General features: G+C 44.8%; 1 protein-coding gene across 1 annotated transcript; it reads left to right on the top strand.

The window, feature by feature from the left end:
• The first annotated feature begins 14,147 nt into the window (after positions 1-14,147).
• On the top strand, positions 14,148-14,516 carry LOC139281536 (histone H2B 1/2-like). Its single transcript, XM_070901703.1, has one exon. It carries the CDS (start codon positions 14,148-14,150, stop codon positions 14,514-14,516), a length of 369 nt encoding a protein of 122 aa, XP_070757804.1.
• Positions 14,517-19,531: the final 5,015 nt, after the last annotated feature.

Raw genomic sequence — 19,531 nt, 5'->3', positions numbered from 1 at the left:
GATGTTAACAAATATGATGTGATTAGGATTATGGAGACGTGGCTCCAGGATGATCAGGGCTGGGAACTCAATATCCAGGGGTATTCAACATTCAGGAAGGATAGAATAAAAGGAAAAGGAGGTGGGGTAGCATTGCTGGTTAAAGAGGAGATTAATGCAATCGTTAGGAAAGACATTAGCTTGGATGATGTGGAATCTATATGGGTAGAGCTGCAGAACACCAAAGGGCAAAAAACGCTAGTGGGAGTTGTGTACAGACCTCCAAACAGTAGTAGTGATGTTGGGGAGGGCATCAAACAGGAAATTAGGGGTACATGCAATAAAGGTGCAGCAGTTATAATAGGTGACTTTAATATGCACATAGATTGGGCTAGCCAAACTGGAAGCAATACGGTGGAGGAGGATTTCCTGGAGTGCATAAGGGATGGTTTTCTAGACCAATATGTCGAGGAACCAACTAGGGGGGAGGCCATCTTAGACTGGGTGTTGTGTAATGAGAGAGGATTAATTAGCAATCTCATTGTGCGAGGCCCCTTGGGAAAGAGTGACCATAATATGGTGGAATTCTGCATTAGGATGGAGAATGAAACAGTTAATTCAGAGACCATGGTCCAGAACTTTGAAGGTATGAGGCGTGAATTGGCTAGGATAGATTGGCGAATGATACTTAAGGGGTTGACTGTGGATGGGCAATGGCAGACATTTAGAGACTGCATGGATGAACTACAACAATTGTACATTCCTGTCTGGAGTAAAAATAAAAAAGGGAAGGTGGCTCAACCGTGGCTATCTATAGAAATCAGGGATAGTATTAACGCCAAGGAAGTGGCATACAAATTGGCCAGAAATAGCAGCGAACCCGGGGACTGGGAGAAATTTAGAACTCAGCAGAGGAGGACAAAGGGTTTGATTAGGGCAGGAAAAATGGAGTAGGAGAAGAAGCTTGCAGGGAACATTAAGGCGGATTGCAAAAGTTTCTATAGGTATGTAAAGAGAAAAAGGTTAGTAAAGACAAACGTACTTTGGTTCGGTATTCACTAAGGAGGACACAAACAACCTTCCGGATATAAAAGGGGTCAGAGGGTCGAGTAAGGAGGAGGAACTGAGGGAAATCTTTATTAGTCGGGAAATTGTGTTGTGGAAATTGATGGGATTGAAGGCCGATAAATCCCCAGGGCCTGATGGACTGCATCCCAGAGTACTTAAGGAGGTGGCCTTGGAAATAGCGGATGCATTGACAGTCATTTTCCAACATTCCATTGACTCTGGATCAGTTCCTAGCGAGTGGAGGGTAGCCAATGTAACCCCACTTTTCAAAAAAGGAGGGAGAGAGAAAACAGGGAATTATAGACCGGTCAGCCTGACCTCAGTAGTGGGTAAAATGATGGAATCAATTATTAAGGATGTCATAGCAGCGCATTTGGAAAATGGTGACATGATAGGTCCAAGTCAGCATGGATTTGTGAAAGGGAAATCATGCTTGACAAATCTTCTGGAATTTTTTGAGGATGTTTCCAGTAAAGTGGACAAAGGAGAACCAGTTGATGTGGTATATTTGGGCTTTCAGAAGGCTTTCGACAAGGTCCCACACAAGAGATTAATGTGCAAAGTTAAAGCACATGGGATTGGGGGTAGTGTGCTGACATGGATTGAGAACTGGTTGGCAGACAGGAAGCAAAGAGTAGGAGTAAATGGGTACTTTTCAGAATGGCAGGCAGTGACTAGTGGGGTACCGCAAGGTTCTGTGCTGGGGCCCCAGCTGTTTACATTGTACATTTATGATTTAGACGAGGGGATTAAATGTAGTATCTCCAAATTTGCGGATGACACTAAGTTGGGTGGCAGTGTGAGCTGCGAGGAGGATGCTATGAGGCTGCAGAGTGACTTGGATAGGTTAGGTGAGTGGGCAAATGCATGGCAGATGAAGTATAATGTGGATAAATGTGAGGTATCCACTTTGGTGGTAAAAACAGAGAGACAGATTATTATCTGAATGGTGACAGATTAGGAAAAGGGGAGGTGCAACGAGATCTGGGTGTCATGGTACATCAGTCATTGAAGGTTGGCATGCAGGTACAGCAGGCGGTTAAGAAAGCAAATGGCATGTTGGCCTTCATAGCGAGGGGATTTGAGTACAGGGGCAGGGAGGTGTTGCTACAGTTGTACAGGGCCTTGGTGAGGCCACACCTGGAGTATTGTGTACAGTTTTGGTCTCCTAACTTGAGGAAGGACATTCTTGCTATTGAGGGAGTGCAGCGAAGATTCACCAGACTGATTCCCGGGATGGTGGGACTGACCTATCAAGAAAGACTGGATCAACTGGGCTTGTATTCACTGGAGTTCAGAAGAATGAGAGGGGACCTCATAGAAACGTTTAAAATTCTGATGGGTTTCGAGAGGTTAGATGCAGGAAGAATGTTCCCAATGTTGGGGAAGTCCAGAACCAGGGGTCACAGTCTAAGGATAAGGGGTAAGCCATTTAGGACCGAGATGAGGAGAAACTTCTTCACCCAGAGAGTGGTGAACCTGTGAAATTCTCTACCACAGAAAGTAGTTGAGGCCAATTCACTAAATATATTCAAAAGGGAGTTAGATGAAGTCCTTACTACTCGGGGGATCAAAGGGTATGGCGAGAAAGCAGGAAGGGGGTACTGAAGTTTCATGTTCAGCCATGAACTCATTGAATGGCGGTGCAGGCTAGAAGGGCTGAATGGCCTACTCCTGCACCTATTTTCTATGTTTCTATGTTTCTATGAACTGAGGGCCTAGTGAGAAGGAGGAACTGAAGGATATCCTTATTAGGTGGGAAATTGTGTTAGGGAAATTGACGGGATTGAAGGCCGATAAATCGCCGGGGCCTGATAGTCTGGTTCCCAGAGTACTTAATGAAGTGGCCATAGAAATAGTGGATGCATTGGTGATCATTTTCCAACAGTCTATCAACTCAGGATCAGTTCCTATGGATTGGAGGGTAGCTAATATAACACCACTTTTTAAAAAGGGAGGGAGAGAGAAAACGGGTAATTATAGCCTGACATCAGTGGTGGGGAAAATGTTGGAATCAATTATTAAGGAAGAAATAGGAGCGCATTTGGAAAGCAGTGACAGGATCGGTCCAAGTCAGCAAGGATTTATGAAAAGGAAATCATGCTTGACAGATCTCTGGAATTTTTTGAGGATGCAACTAGTAGAGTGGACAAGGGAGAACCAGTGGATGTGGTGTATTTGGACTTACAAAAGGCTTTTGACAAGGTCCCACACAAGAGATTGGTGTGCAAAATTAAAGCACATGGTACTGGGGGTAATATACTGACGTGGATAGAGAACTGATTGGCAGACAGGAAGCAGAGGGTCGGGATAAATGGGTCCTTTTCAGAATGGCAGGCAGTGACTGCTGGAGTGCCGCACGGCTCAGTGCTGGGGCCCCAGCTCTTTACAATATACATCAATGACTTGGATGAAGGAATTGAGTGTAATATCTCCAAGTTTGCAGATGATACTAAACTGGGTGGCAGTGTGAGCTGTAAGGGGGACACTAAGAGGCTGCAGGGTGACTTCGACAGGTTATGTGAGTGGGCAAATGCATAGCAGATGCAGTATAATGTGGATAAATGTGAGGTTATCCACTTTGGGGGCAAAAACACGAAGACAGAATATTATCTGAATGGTGGCAGATTAGGAAAAGGGGAGGTGCAACGAGACCTGGGTGTCATGGTTCATCAGTCATTGAAAGATGGCATACAGGTGCATCAGGCAGTAAAGAAGGCAAATGATATGTTGGCCTTTATAGCTTGGGGATTTGAGTATAGGAGCAGGGAGATCTTACTGCAGTTGTACAGGGCCTTGGTGAGGCCTCATCTGGAACATTATGTTCAGTTTTGGTCTCCTAATCTGAAAAAGAACGTTTTTGCTATTGAGGGAGTGCAGTGAAGGTTCACCAGACTGATTCCCGGGATGGCCAGACTGACATATGAGGAGACACTGGATCAACTGGGCCTTTATACATTGGAATTTAGAAGGATGAGAGGGGATCTCATAGAAACATACAAGATTCTGATGGGACGGGACAGGTTAGATGTGGGTAGATTGTTCCTGATGTTGGGGAAGTCCAGAGCTAGGGGACACAGTCTTAGGATAAGGGGTAGGTCATTTAGGACTGAGATGAGGAGAAACTTCTTCACTCAGAGAGTTGTTAACCTGTGGAATTCCCTGCCGCAGAGAGTTGTTGATGCCAGTTCATTGGATATATCCAATATTCAAGAGGGAGTTGGATATGGCCCTTATGGCTAAAGGCATCAAGGGGTATGGAGAGAAAGCAGGAAAGGGGTACTGAGGGAATGATCAGCCATGATTTTATCGAATGGTGGTGCAGGCTTGAAGGGCCAAATGGCCTACTCCTGCACCTATTTTCTCTGTCTATGTTTCTATGTTTCTATAAGGCACCTTATTCAACACCTTGAAATGCCTGCTTTCAATTCAGTAAGAGCACACCAATACCGTAATTGGGGTTACTTCTAAGTAAGTAACCATGAGTTGGTTAGTCAGGCATTTACATATTTGTTGTATCTTGAGACAGAGTAAACACAGAGAACTCCACAACATAGCTCCTGGGTAAGAACTGATGCAGCACATGGCTTTATTTTTATTACATCAAAATTCCCCTACTACACTTCCCCCTCCTTATTGAAATTAATCATAACAGATAATCATTGAACATGACTTGCATGATATACACAGCACTTGATATACATTTCTCAAATGGAACCCATTTTATGTTTCCAAATTCTACTATAGAATTCTGTAACACAACCAAAAGATATGACCTTATTTTCCATATTTACAGATTAAAGTTAAGCACTGGTTTTCTGTTTCGAAGAGCAACCCTTCTTTCTTGAATGGAACTTTCCGATCTTGTTGTAGGACTTTGACTCATTCTAGGTTGAAACTGAGGAGAGTTTTTCTCCAAGGGCTGACCTTGATTTTCATTTGGACTCTCTAGACTTTCAGACTGTTTGTCTGCCTGACACAGACTCAGATTAAATTCTGTATTTCTCTTGGATTTGTTTCTGGTACATCTGATGTAGAATTTTCTACTGGTACTCTACTTGTAATCTTACTCATCAGAATACATTGAAGCACCCCAACTTTTAACTCCTTCCATATCTATAGTTAAGATATGATCAATGAGAACAACCCTGACCTTTCCATGATCAAACAATTTAACCAAATATGTGCGAGGGTCACATATCTTCACTACCCTTCCTGGTAATTGCTTTAACCATTTGTGGTGATGGTTCTTCACTCTAACCTTCTGATCCAACTTCACACTTCTCTCTCTAACTCTACCTTTATCATGACTCTTTTGTTCTTGATTGCTTTTCTTCTACTGATTGTGCCAAGTTTGGCTTTAACAACGAGAACCTGGTTTGTGGCTGTCATTTGAGAAACAACTCTGCTGGTTTTCTACCAGTAGTGGTAGGAGGAGTATTCTGATAAGTAACCAGAAAATTTGGCAGTTTGTGGTCCAATGACAAATGACATTTCTTTGGATTTGGATCCAACATTTGCTTGATGTTTTACAAGTTGTACTGTGTGCTTTGCTGCACCATTTGAAGCAGGGTGGTATGATGGCACGTTGGTATGTCTCGGCGTTAATTCCGTGCAGAAAGTAATGCTGGGTGATATTATGGGCGTTGAATTCGCCCATTCTGCTGATTCCGCCTCAAAATAGTGGTTGGGCGGTGATATTTTTTCTCATTGGGAAAATAACGCTCGGCAATAAGTCTCCTAAAAAAGCCCATCAGTTTCCATTTTGTGCCAGAATGGGCGATATATGGCCGTTATACATCCTTCAGCGGTAAAGTGGGCTTTAAGCATGCAAAAAAAGTGGAGGTTCTAGTCCCTGGTCCCCACATGATATAATCTTTATCCACTGACAATTCATTCCTACGAACGAAGTATGGATGAATACCTGGTTTGGCCATCTATTTGCTATATAATCATTCATTTTTACATAACTGGGTCACATTTGGTTTCCCTACCAATCACTTCAGCTGTGACTGGCAGCTCATTTATGTATGAGAAATGGAACACTTCTTCCCTATTGGGGAATGGCAACCTGGGCATAGCGTCAGCATTACTGTGATCAGTTAATCGTCTGTACTCAATGTCATATGTACATGCTGACAAAATCAAAGCCCATCTCTGCATTCGGGCTGCAGCTAAGGTTGGAACTGGAAACTTTGGGTGGAGGATGCTGTCAGGGGCTTATGGTCAGTAACAATGGATAACTTACGACCAAACACATATTTGTGGAATTTCTTGACCCCAAAGATCAATGCCAAAGCTTTACTTTCGATTTGCGCATAATTCTGCTCACTGGCACTGAGAGTGTGTGAAGCAAAAGCAATTGGTTTCTACTCCCCACTATCTAGTACATGAGAGATCATTGCTTGTACAGAAAGGCATCATACACTAGCTTGATCTCCTTAGACACGTCATAGTGAACTAACATGGTACTCCTACTAATTGGCTTTTACACACTTTGAATGCTGTGTCGCATTTTTTTGAACACTTCCAAAGGACCTGTTTTCTCAACAGCTCATTCAGTGGATGTAAAACTGCAGCCAAATTTGGGAGGAACTTCCCATAATCATTCAAAAAACCCAAAAACGATTGAAGTTCAAAGACATTCTTGGGAGTGGCTCCATTTCTGATTGCATCCAGCTTTCCCTTTGTTGGATGTAAACCATCTTTGTCTACTCTGTGCCCAAATACTCCACCGAGTTTTGAAACATTTCACACTTGTGAGCAGTCACTCATACTCTGTGCTTCTCTAGTCGTTTGAGCATTTCATTTAACACCTTATCATGGATTTGCCTATTTGGTGCTGAAATGGGTATGTCATCTAAATAACACACTACCCCTTCAATCCCTTGCAAAATTTGCTTCATCACCCCTTGGAATATGGCGGGGGCAGAAGAAACTCCAAATGGTAGCCTATTGAACTGATATAGTCCTATGTGAGTATTTATAGTCAAGCATGACTCAGACTCTTCATCTAACTTAAGTTGTAGGTAGGCATTTGTTAGATCTAATGTTGAAAAGATCTGACCACCTGTCAGCGTTGTGAACAAATCTTCTACATTTGGCAATGTATTGGATATATTGCACTCTGCACCTGGTTTACGGTTACCGTATAATCACCACACAAACTTACCTTACCATCCGACTTAGGTACAACAACAATGGATGTAACCTAATTACTCTCCTGAGTAGCCTCGCAGCTCTATCTTCGATTTCTCTAGTTGATAATCACACAACTTTCCGCGATTATAGCAATTCCGACTATGCTCACGAATGCACTAGTGTCAATTTCCATGGCTATCCTGGCTCCTGCGATGTCTACTTGGATGATGATACTTCGTGAATCACTGTTAGATACCTTTGTGCTTCTGATGACGTGAATCTTCAGAAACTCTTCACCTGCTGCTTCTCTTCAATGCTATCTAGTGTCTGGCGATTTCTACTTCTAGCATTGTGAGTCGGTTTACTCATCTGTCGGCACGCTTTCGCAAGATGCCCAATTTTTTTGCAGTAGAAATACTCTGCCTTTACATATGGACAACTTTGAGTTGCTGAGGCCTTGAGGCCCAACTGCTTTTTATATTTATCCTGCAGCCGATTCACCTCGGTTGTCTGACAATTGGAAATGGTACTAAATTCTCCAGAGTATCGGTCGGTCATATCCATCGACATAGCTGTCTGACAAGCTAAATCAAAAGTCAAGTTAGGGGCTGTCAACAATTTACTTCTGATACGTTAATTTTTCATCCCACAAACAAAGTGATCAGGCAAAGCTTGGTCCTGAAAGTATCCAAAATGACAGTGAATGGATAGCATTGGTGGGAACAAGCAAATTTTTCAGAGTTTCATAACCTCAGGGCCTGCTTCAGTCAAGAAAATAGCCAGTTTTCAATGATACTATTTGAGGTGAAAAACATTTCTAGCTCCAAAAGTCTCTCGGTTGTGATGGAACTCACTCAAGCACCCTATTATTCCCATAGGCGTGGCCATCTGGTCTCTGGCAATGTTGACAGTTCTGCCATGTGTGCTTGAAATTTACCTTGGATTTTTAAGTTGTCCTGCGAAACGAAGAACATCTAATAGTCCCTCCGTCAGTGGCATTATTATCCTCCAGCAGAAAATTTAAGTTAGGAGATTTAAGATCCCATCTTCATCACCAATTCTGTGGTATCTTGAGACACAGACAACTGCACAACATGGCTCCAGGGCAAGAACTGATGCAGCACATGGTTTTATTGTTGTTACATCAGTAGTCCACTCGGTGGCTCTACAACAATTTCCTATTTGTATTTCAGGTCTGCTGGGCAGCTTCATTTGTGAAAAGAAGGCTCCACATGCACCGATCTTCTACCAAAGGGAGGTGTGTGCACCTCTATCTTGAGCTGCAGGTCTATGGGTACTTGTAGCATGCCTCTGGTGCAGTATGACTTGCCTGATCCCACCATTGACCCCATTCAGAAATCTATTGCTGGCAATAAGGTCTTGTTGGCAACAAATAGATGTAGCTCAATGATTGGCACAAAGGCTCAAAAGAACCTAAGTGGAAACTAAAAATAAAATGGTCAAAATGACGTAAACACTTCCATGGACATTACTATATAATTTAAATGAACTCCTGTAAGGTTACTATCACCTGGATGCACATTTAAGATGGACAAAGATATGAATGGAAGTTGGGAAATTGTTTAAATTAAGCTGTTTTCAATCTTGGAAGTTTGCTCATGACACAAAGTGTGTGGGCATGTGGTATTACAAATCTCTGCCTACTTTTCCAATTGAATTTTCCTGATTACTGCACAAACATCTAGGTCCAAATATCTTGTTTTTAATGTACACATCAATTTGTCCCATTTACGTCTGTGACTTGTGATATAGAGGCATTGTTAGTAAGATTGCTAAAGTTTTCAATGAACTATTGTTGTTAATAAAGCAAAAATTGAGAATGGAACAATAATTTCATTTCCTGTCCTGCCTCTATTCTGCCAGTTTTCCAGTTTTAAATTTGGGAAGTGTTGTCCACTCCACCTTGCAATGAACTGATGGATATGAGTTTAATATTTGTCCATACTCCCTGCTGAAGCTAACTTGTGACCTAGCCAATATTTATAGGATCAGTTTTTAATTTCACAAATGTTTACATTTGACAGTATTTAAAGTCGGCAACTCTTTTTAACCTTGGTAGTGTTCTGCACTATGGATCTTGGCCTTTCATTGAGATTTCTAGGTTACACACTCTAAAAGTAAGCAAAAGACAATCAGAACTGCCATTCTAAAATCTGTTACAAGCATTGGAATAAATGTGCTACACACTTACTGTATCTTTATCAACTCTTAGAAAAAGCTTTTAGTAAACTGCGGAAGCCTTGGGAGTTGGTTAGGATACAGTTGTAAACAACGACAAGAGAATCAATGGGCTCGATTTTCCCCAGTGCTGTTTTTTGGCGTATTGCCAGAGTTACGCTCATTTTTCTTGGCCCCAACTACTCCAAAAAATAACTAGCAAGTTTCCCCGTTCTATTTTTTTGAAATTGGCACCACACAGCCTGTCCTGTAGCATTGAGATGTGGAGCCTAATGTCTGCACCGAAAAAATTATGACCCCCCTTCTGCGCATGCGAGAAAAAAAAGGGACATTTTTGACGTGATTCCTATGGGTGCGCATGCCCAGTACACCTCCCAATCTGCATTCGGCCATTTTTAAAGAGCCAGTTGTGTGTGAGAACTTTAATTCTCATTGGAAAAATCGGAGCTGCAATATAAGATGCAACGCGGCGCAAGGACCAAGAATTTCTTACAGGATGAAGTGGAGGCACTGGTTACTGTGATTGAGGGGAGTTGGCACGAGCTGGACACCAGCAGAGGTCACATAAAAGTTCCATCAAAAGAAATTAAAAAATGCTGGAATCAACTTGCAGAAGATTACTGTGCAATGGTGACCACCCGAGGTCTGGAGCCCAGTGCAAAAAGTGGCAGGATCTTGGTCAACTAGTTAGTGTAAGTAATATTTTCATTTATTTAATGGAATTACAATTGTAAATGTGACCATCTGTATATGTCCCACCCTCTCTAAAAAGTTATATTTTCATCTTTGCAGAGGAAGGTGGCACACAACAAATGAGAAAGAACTCGAACAAGAGGAGGCCCGGCAAATCTGCACCCACTGACACCTTTGGAAGACAGGGTTGCTGCTTTGACGGGTCCTGCCTGGAGAAAAGCAACCACCACTGTACAAGCTGGGCCCACACTCGAGGGAGAGGGTAAGTCCTGCAAATTCCACAGTCTGGCTTTGTTAAATGTTAAGTACAGCATCGGCTAGCCATGCTTCGGTTCACGGGGATGTCTCCGTCAGCTACGCTTTGGTTGATGCAATGTGCTATCATTCACCATGGTCCTTCAAATGAGCCCGCTGCCTGCACTGTGTGAGCCTACTCATGTCACCCACCCTGCCCTCTCCACTGCTGCTAACAATTTGTCTGTTCTGTTATATTTTTCAGAACTTGAGGCCAACCCTGATGATGCAGAAGAAGATTCAGACGCGGACGAGCCTGAAGAGGAGAACATCTTCCAATCTAACCTTCCAGATCAAGAGATAGGAGTGAGGGGGAGGGGGAGGGGATGGTTGACTCTGAAGGAGGTGCAGGTGCCATACTTTGAGGTGCCAGCCCCTTCCCTGAGTGGTATGAGTCTTGGTGGGACATTCCATGGTTTCCCACCGTCTGAGGCTGCGGGTTCCATTGGGATGCAGCAAAGCACACCCAAGGTGAGGAGGGGAAGGAGAGTTTAACAGCGCTCTCCTGAGGCACAGGGTCTAACCGATGTGGTTCAGATGATGGCAATGAGTGTGGAGAGCATTGACTTTACACGATCACTCCTGGACACTATCAGTGGGGTGGGTGATGAGGTATCGGGACTGTCGGGAGAAGTAACAACACTCTCACGAGAAATAGGAACACTGTCCGGGAACATGAGGGAGGGAATGTCTCAGTCAGCCGAAACAATGTCAGTGCACATGAGGGAGGGAATGTCGCAGGTAGCTGATGCGCTGTCAGTGAACATGAGGGAGGGAATGTCGGAGTTAGCTACTGCAATAAGGGAACACGCCCATAACCCGCGCCCATTGACAGAATGAACTGCCACGCCCACTCCAAACCCCAGACCAATCTCTCAAGAGGCCCAAGCTGGGCCTTCCACATTACTGCCTGCCCCACCCCTCCACCCCATCAAGAAGTGTGCGTTACCTGAGATGTTTGAAAGAAGGTACCAACCCAAGAAATGCTGCGCCATCGCCTGCGGGCAGGGGTGGAGTCACCAAGACCAAGCGCAGCGGGCAGTCTTAGAGTAAGGTGGAGGAGAGATTGGTGCAGCCTTTCTTTGCTGCTTCTGTTGTTGTTGTTGTTGTTGTCACTGTAGTAGCTGATCTCAAATTAAAAGTTTTTTTTAAGTTATGTAAGTTTATAAGTTTAAAAGCTTGCAAGTGATCTTAAAGTTTTTAAGTGATCTTAATTGAAACTTTATAGTTTGATACAAGAATATTTTTATTAAAGTTAAGTTAAGTACAAACAAATGTTTGTTAAACTTTTGAATAAAATATATTTTAAATTATAACTGAATCATTTCCATTATTTGTTCCATTAACACGACACAACATTACGGAACAGGTCCAAACAGTAAGCATGGTCCATGTGGAATAGTTGCCGCTGAGCCTTCAGGCAGCAGAGCGTTTATGGATGAGCTGCTGGCACAAGGCTCGAGCAATCGTCAAAGGGGTACTACAGCCCGCCCTCCTCCACCGTTGTGCTGCGGGTTCAGGTAGTTACATGGCTTCCTTGTGCTCCTCCGCCTCCTCCTCCTCCTGCTCGTCATCTGCATCTTCCTCATCATTATCATCAGCCACTCTCACCGCAGGTGGGTGTTCCACTACCAACTGCTGCTGCCTCATGATGGCTAAATTATGCAGCATGCAGCACATAACAGTGAACTGACCGACAATCTCAGGGGAGTATTGCAAGTAGCCTTCGGAATGGTCCAGGCATCGGAAACGCTGTTTCAAGATGCCAATGGTCGTCTCTATTATGTTGCACGTCACAATGTGCGACATGTTATATTCACGGACAGCTTCTGTCCGGGTTACAAGTAGGGGTGTCATGAGCCAGGTGGCGAGGCTGTACCCTTTGTCTCCCAGTAGTCAGCTCTGCCCTCTGGCTGCTGCTGAAACATAGCAGATATAGCGCTCTTGCGTAAGATGGGTGCTCCCAGGGTATCCTGCATCAACTGACATGATATGATGCATGTCGTCACACATGAGCTGCACATTAATGAAGTGGAAGCCTTTTCTGTTCCTGTACATCTCGGAATCTTCCAAAGGTGCTCGCAAGGCGATGTGGGTACAATCAATGCAGCCCTGTATCTTTGGGAAGCCAGCAATCCTGGAGAAGCCCACAGCCCTGTCACGCATTGCCTGGGTGGTCATGGGAAACTTTATATAATCATTCCTCCGGGCATATAGTGCAGCAGTCACCTGCCGAATGCAGATATGTTGAGAAATGGCGCACACATCCCCAGTTGAGGCCTAGAACGATCCAGATGCATAGAATGAAAGTGCAGCTGTAACCTTCACTTCAACTGACAAGGCAGTCTTCCTGACGCTTCTAGGTTGCAGGTCTGCTTTTACTAACTCACAGATCTCAGTTGCAACTTCTGTGCGGAAACGCAACCTTCTCACACAATCTGCATCACTCAGGTGCATGTACGAACGCCTGTCTCGATATACCCGACGTGGGTAAGGCCTCCTGCCCATCACACTATGTGCTCTGAGATTCCTCATGCAATGACGTTGAATCAATCGGCTCCTCCACAGCACCATCATGCAGAAGGCTTGCACGAGGTGTGGCATTGTCAGTGTTGCCCCTATGATTAAATTGTACCTTTGCAAGAAGCTCAAAACGGCAGGCAGGACAAGCTTCTTTGTTCTCTCTCTCCCCAAGGTCGACGCCCTAGTATGGACCACACCCAGGTCTGAGCAGACGCAATGATCGGGAAACCCTACACCCCCCCACAACCCCCCACCCCCTGGGCTTCATTTGATGCATTGTGTAAGGTTTCTCATGCCTTCCGTTCACCTTCCACAGCAGCCCCCCTCCCCCCTCCAAGCTTCTTCTCAAGCCGAGCCCCTAGCCCCTGTGTTCGAGTGAGAGACCGATTCTGCAGGCCGACACTCCGACCCTCGAGCCTGGTTTGGAGACATTCGGTGGTGGCGTGTCAGTTTTAAAAAAATCAAAACTTAAAGAATTCCATTAAACTTCCATTTCCTGTGTTTTAAGTTTTAAAAATTTAAGCTTGATTTATGTGTTCTTGACTCCCTCCAAAACTTCGCCTAAAAACAATGGCATCTTTCTGCACCGATTTTTTAATGTGAGCTCGTTTTCCTCAAGTGCCCAGAAGGTTTTTCAGGAGTGTCACATAAGCCGTCCTAGGAGAAATGTAAATTGGCCAAACTTGCATAATTGTGAAAAACTGGCGCAGACATAAGTTTACGCAATGTGACGCAAAAAAAAAAACAAACCTAAAAAAATCGTAACCACCCGAGTTACGCTGGAGCACAAAGATTGAGGGAACTTGGATTTTTAAAATTTATGCCAAAAAAAGCGGCATGCGCCAAAAAACACACCGCAAATCACTGGGGAAAATTGAGCCCAATGTACTGGAGGGACAAGCTTCGATGAGCTAAATGGTCTTTTTATCTCTGATCTTTTTTATGATCAAACCACATTCCTCAGTGACAATAAATAAAACAGCCAGTGCAAATATGGCAGTAAAGCAATTTTCTAAACCCTCTAAGGAGTATAGTACCAGAAGGCAACAGCCTCCCACTGACTTGGCTTGTAATAAAATACCAATTTTCTTTGTTGTGTGTTGCAATGAGATTCCTCCTGTGTTGATCTCAGGGCGGAAGTGAGAATTGATTGCAGGAAATATGATTGATCTCTCTCCAGGCACTTTTACTATAGAGGAGTGGCACTCATGGCAGGTACTTGGATCCTCCACCGGTGATCGCACTCACCAATGCCTGAGGAGGAGAAAGCAGCACCAAAGAAGGGGACCGAGAAAGCCGCGAGTAAAGTGTCAGCAAAGGGCGGCAAGAAGCGCAGAAGGTTTAGGAAGAAGAGTTACTTGATCTACATCTACAAAGTGATGAAGCAGGTTCACCCCAATAGTAGCATGTCCTCCAAGGCCATGAGCATCATGAACGACATATTCCAGCCCATTGCAAGTGAAGCTTCCAAGCTGGCCCATTACAACAAGCACTCGATCATCAGCTCCCAGGAGATCCAGACCGCCATGCACCTGCAGCTGCCCAGGAATCTGGTCAAGTGTGTTGTGTTGGTGGGGACGGAGGCAGTGACAAGTATTATGTCTGTAGTGTACTTATGAATGACTCCACGAGGCTATATGTTGTACTCAAACTGTAGTGACCTTGGTCCTTTACTCGTAACTCTCTGGAGTGAGGCAGCCGCATGGTGGCTCCCCTTTTATACAGCCTCCTCCACCAGGGCAGGAAACCCCGGTCTCCACCAGTTGCACCCTCTAGTGGTGCCAGCATGTATATACACACAGTGTAATCCTTATTGATTGTACATCAGGTAAACAAGTCTCCATCTTATGCAACTATACAGTGACTACACAGAGAGTATATCTATAGTCTGCATATATAGCATCACTCTCCCCCAAGTCCTTTGTGCCAATTACCTTTGCACTGTGTGCTCTGGCTTAGCTCTCCCCAGACTTAAGTGCCAACAGCGCTTGCACCTTGGCTGTGCTTTGGCTTGGCTCTCTCCCTATTAACCCCCAAGTCCTTTTGCCACAACGTTGGGTAGTGGTTATCTACTACAGTTTGGATGATTCAATGATGCAGTGGAGGTTCCAGTGGGTTCTGGGTATGATCCATGTGTGTCCATGGCTACATACATCTATTTCCCTCCCCCCCCACCAGCGAGATCATGCAGCTGGCCTGTTATATTAACATACAGGATCAGACACAGTGCAAGTACAAAGAAAGGAAGAAAAAACATTTTTTTTTACAGTTTGTATCATGACACCTTGGTTCAGTGACTTACATTAGTTACATTTTATGGTCGTGTACCAGGATTGGGTAGATTGCATTCATGGTTCAATCATGGTCCGTACTGAGGTAGCAGTACAGGTAAGCGAGGACGTGGTTCCAGAGCAACCGGACGGGGTCCTAGTCATCTGATGGCGGTGCTGCGCCCCCTGCTAGTGGGGTGGGCTTGGTTCGCTCATCGTGCCAGGACTCAGAGCCTTTGCCATTGCCTAGTGGTGGGCAGAGCCACAGATGTGTGTGGGCTCCCTGTCCTCCTTTGAGGGCTGCAGAATCTTCTGCCTGCTCTCTAACGGTGTTGGGAACCTAGCTGTTCCACGTTTGGTGAACTCATTGATTCTGACCTTTCGCTCCCAGACATGGCGGAGGAAGCAATTGGGTCTGGGGGCTGCGCCGTCTCCACCCAGGTGGTGGGCAACGGTGGCCGACTGCGCGTATTGGCGCCATTTTCGTTTCCAGGTCTGTGGCGAATAATGCCATCGAGTGCCTGCAGCGTGGGATACACCTGGGGCAGGGTATCAGGATCAGTGCCTTCACCCTCCTGAGGTCACTGGCCAGTAACTTGTGGGGACAGCTGGGGCAGGGCATCAGGATCAGCGCCTTTACCCTCCTGAATTCGCTCACTTGCTACTTTAGGGGACTTTCTATTCCCGACATCTCGTAACAACATTTTGTTCTTTATATTCTTAATCGGTACGTTACATTGATTGCCATGCATACAATGTCTCTTTAAGTTCAATTGGTTGCAGGTCTCCTTTAAGAGAACCCTGCTGGCTTTTTTCAGCCATGCTACACCTCGCTGCAGCAGGGATATCATCTTGTTTCTGTCTTCGAGGTCGACTGCCTTGATCCTTCTCTCGCGCAATTCTGCCACAAAAGCTGGAAGAGTGCCTGTGAATTCGATTTTCTTCCCCAAGAGTCTTGCCACTGGAGCCGGGAAGGTATTTTTAGGTCGTTCTGGTCGGATCATTGCCACGCAGTCATGTTAGACGGTCTGTGCTTCAGGTGCTGTGGTGGTCTGTTCTCTGGTGCCTGGCCCAAGCGAAGGTAAGGTTTTGCTCTGCCTCTGAGCACGGGAGACATCGATTGCTGGAGGGAAGAGGTCTTGCTATTTTCACTGGATCTTTCCCATCCAATTTTTTCCAAATAGCGTTGGACCATCACCTGCAACAATCACGTGCACCACGCCATTATGGATTACACTTACATCCATTACCAAGAACTGGGATCAGCTCCTTGGTGTAGCTGCGCAACTTTTCCTGTACTGGAACCAGCTCGGGTCGTAATTTGTTCCATAGCCTCTCAAAGGCATCCTAGTTTATCACTGACTGACTCGCTCCCATGTCCAGTTCCATGAAGACTGGAATGCCATTTATCTCGACTTCCATTTTCACTGGAGGACAATCGGTGGTGCAGGTATACACTCCATACACTTCTTCTTGGGGCTGAGCTGCCTCTTTGGCCAAATCATCATACTCCCCTCTGGATTCAAAGTCATCTACCAACTCCTCTGCTAGACAGTGAGTCGTATTTCTTTTACACATATGCTGGAGATGGCCCTTCGTGTTACAGGCTTTGCATACATACTCAGCAAACCGACACTGGTGAGTCCTATGGTTTCCTCCGCAACGCCAGCATGGTGCTACTCGATTAGCACCCCTTGGCGGACTCTGAGTTCTGGAACCTTGAGGTCTGTGCTCTCTGCCCTGGGCAGAGCCACGTTCTACAGTCTTGCCTTTGAAAGACATCATTTTGTGTACAGTACTTGCCGGGTTTGAGTCCGCAGGATGAATAATTTGCTTGGTGCTGCAGGTCGAGGTCATGAACGCCTGACTGATGCTGAAGGCCTTCTGCAGGTTGACTGTGGTGTCGGCAGATAATAGCTTGTGATGGAGGCCCTCGTGGCCAATTCCTGTAACGAAGATGTCTCGCAATGCTTCATTGAGGTGCATGTCAAAATGATATGGTGCCACAAGTCTCCTGAGGTCGGCAGCATATTTTGCAATCTTCTGGCCCTCAGGTCTGCGGTGAGTATAGAATCTATGCCTGGCTGTGAGGATGCTCTCTTTTGATTTAAGTTGGTCGTGAATTAGTTCAGTCAGCTCATCGTATGTCTTATGCTTGGCCTTTGTGGGTGCCAGCAAGTCCCTGACGAGGCGGTAGACCTTGGGCCCACAATTGGTCAGCAGTATAGCCTTGCGCTTCTCCGCCGATGCATCCGTCTCCCCTGCCAGGTCATTTGCCACGAAATATAGCTCGAGCCTTTCCGTGAAAACATCCCAATCATCACCCTCTGTGGAATCTTTTAGTGTGCCAAAGGTAGCCATAATCGCGTGAAGGTCCGTATTCTCGTCGCCAGTTATTATGTTTGTAGTGTACTTATAAATGACTCCACGAGGCAATGTGTTGTACTCAAACTGTAGTGACCTTGGTCCTTTACTCGTAACTCCAGAGTGAGGCAGCCACATGGTGGCTCCCCTTTTATACAGCCTCTGCCACCAGGGCAGGAAACCCCCGTCTCCACCAGTTGCACCCTCTAGTGGTGCCAGCATGTATATACACAGTGTAAACCTTATTGATCGTACATCAGGTAAACAAGTCTCCATCTTATGCAATTATACAGTGACTACACAGAGAGTATATCTATAGTTTGCATATATAACAAGCACACCACCTCTGAGTTAAACTCCACAATGTACTGAAAATAAACACAAATATAAATGACCCACCAATGATATTCCTGACCTAGATTCTTGAAGGCCTTATAATTTGATGTAAATTCCTGGGCAGTGACATTGGGGGAAGAGTTTTGTGCGGCGGGCGGGATTTTGAGGGTGGGATCTGGATGTACAGGGTTTCCATCCTGTCTGAAGTGCATCCCAAATTGCTCCAGATGTGATGGCAAAAGTAGGAATCTATTCTTATATGAAGTAGTAACTGAGGGATGTTGGTCAGGTGGCATCACCCATTATTTCTAAGAGCTTTATTCTATATGATTTCTGAGTACTTGTTGCTCACCAGAATAGCGACAGTGGAAGCAGTGGGGATAGTTTTCTGAATAGGCACTGGTGATATGGAACCTCCTCAACTAGTAATGCTTATTAGAAAATCACAGCCTTTGCTGCAGTCCATCAGTTTTCTTAAAAGTTCATAAAAACATACAGTTCACTTACCAAACACCAACGCATTCACCTGTTTCTTTCTTATTGTGGCAAGCACAAGTCCTTTGGATTTGTATATTTCTGATGATTTACAAAAATGAAAGGAGGTATGTCTTCTGTAAATACCTATGAAAGGTCATCGACCTTAAACGTTAATTTTGTTTCTCTCTCCACAGCTGCTGCCTGACCTGCTGAGCAATTTCAGCATTTTATTTTTTTAATTATTAGCTATTTATTATGACTCCCTCCAATGGATTATATTGGTACTGCAAGTTGCTAAACATGGCTTTTTGACAAGACACTCTAGAGAGCCAGGAGGAAAGAGGTAATATATTAATGGCCCAATTATACTGCTGTCTTTGAATCAATTAAATACAGGTTTCACATTGCAAAGCTGCAGTATAACTGGGGAAATAATTCAGTGATGACCGAGGGTGGTTTTAACATTTTTTACATGTAGCGAAGCAATGGCAACTTGCATTTCTGTAATGCCACCTTGAGAGGGTCTCACTGCAATTCAGCATAACTATAGCCCGACTTTCCCGTTTGCTGTTCGTTAACCATTAAAATCAAAATGTCTGCCAACACCTGGCGAGAAAGCAGGAATGGGGTACTGAAGTTGCATGTTCAGCCATGAACTCATTGAATGGCGGTGCAGGCTCGAAGGGCCGAATGGCCTACTCCTGCACCTATTTTCTATGTCTATGTCTAGGTTTCCTCTCTGGTGTCGAGCATGGCTAAGTGCCATGATAGTGGTGGTGCGAGTGGGGTGGGTGAAGGTGCTGTATCATTTTAAATGGTTGTTTTCCCTACAGCAATTAATTGCACAGCGATTAGGAAAATATTACATACTTTTTCATTTTCTTAAAACCTGCAGCTGGCACAGAACCTAAGTTCCTGCAACAGAAATGGCATCAACAATAGGGGGATCTTACGGTATCCTGGCAAAAAATTCTTCCCTCAACGAAAACCACCCAAACAGATTAATTGGTCGTTACTCACTGCCTCACATGTAAAGGCTGCAATGAGGTCTGAAGCCAAGTGGTCCTGGTGGAACCAAAACTGAGTAAGTGCCACTTAATAGCACTGTTGATGACACCTTCCATCACTTTCATAGAATCATAGATTGCTGATGATTGGGATAGGCTGATAAGGCGGCAATTGGCGGG

Source organism: Pristiophorus japonicus, chromosome 15 (genome assembly GCF_044704955.1).
Source record: "Pristiophorus japonicus isolate sPriJap1 chromosome 15, sPriJap1.hap1, whole genome shotgun sequence".
Taxonomy (NCBI): domain Eukaryota; kingdom Metazoa; phylum Chordata; class Chondrichthyes; family Pristiophoridae; genus Pristiophorus; species Pristiophorus japonicus.
Note: the sequence above shows the minus strand (reverse complement) of the source record. Positions and strands in the feature narration are given on the sequence as shown.

Bases quoted from the DNA above. Each gene is read 5' to 3' on its own strand.
- LOC139281536 (XM_070901703.1), top strand. From the start codon at position 14,148: ATGCCTGAGGAGGAGAAAGCAGCACCAAAGAAGGGGACCGAGAAAGCC.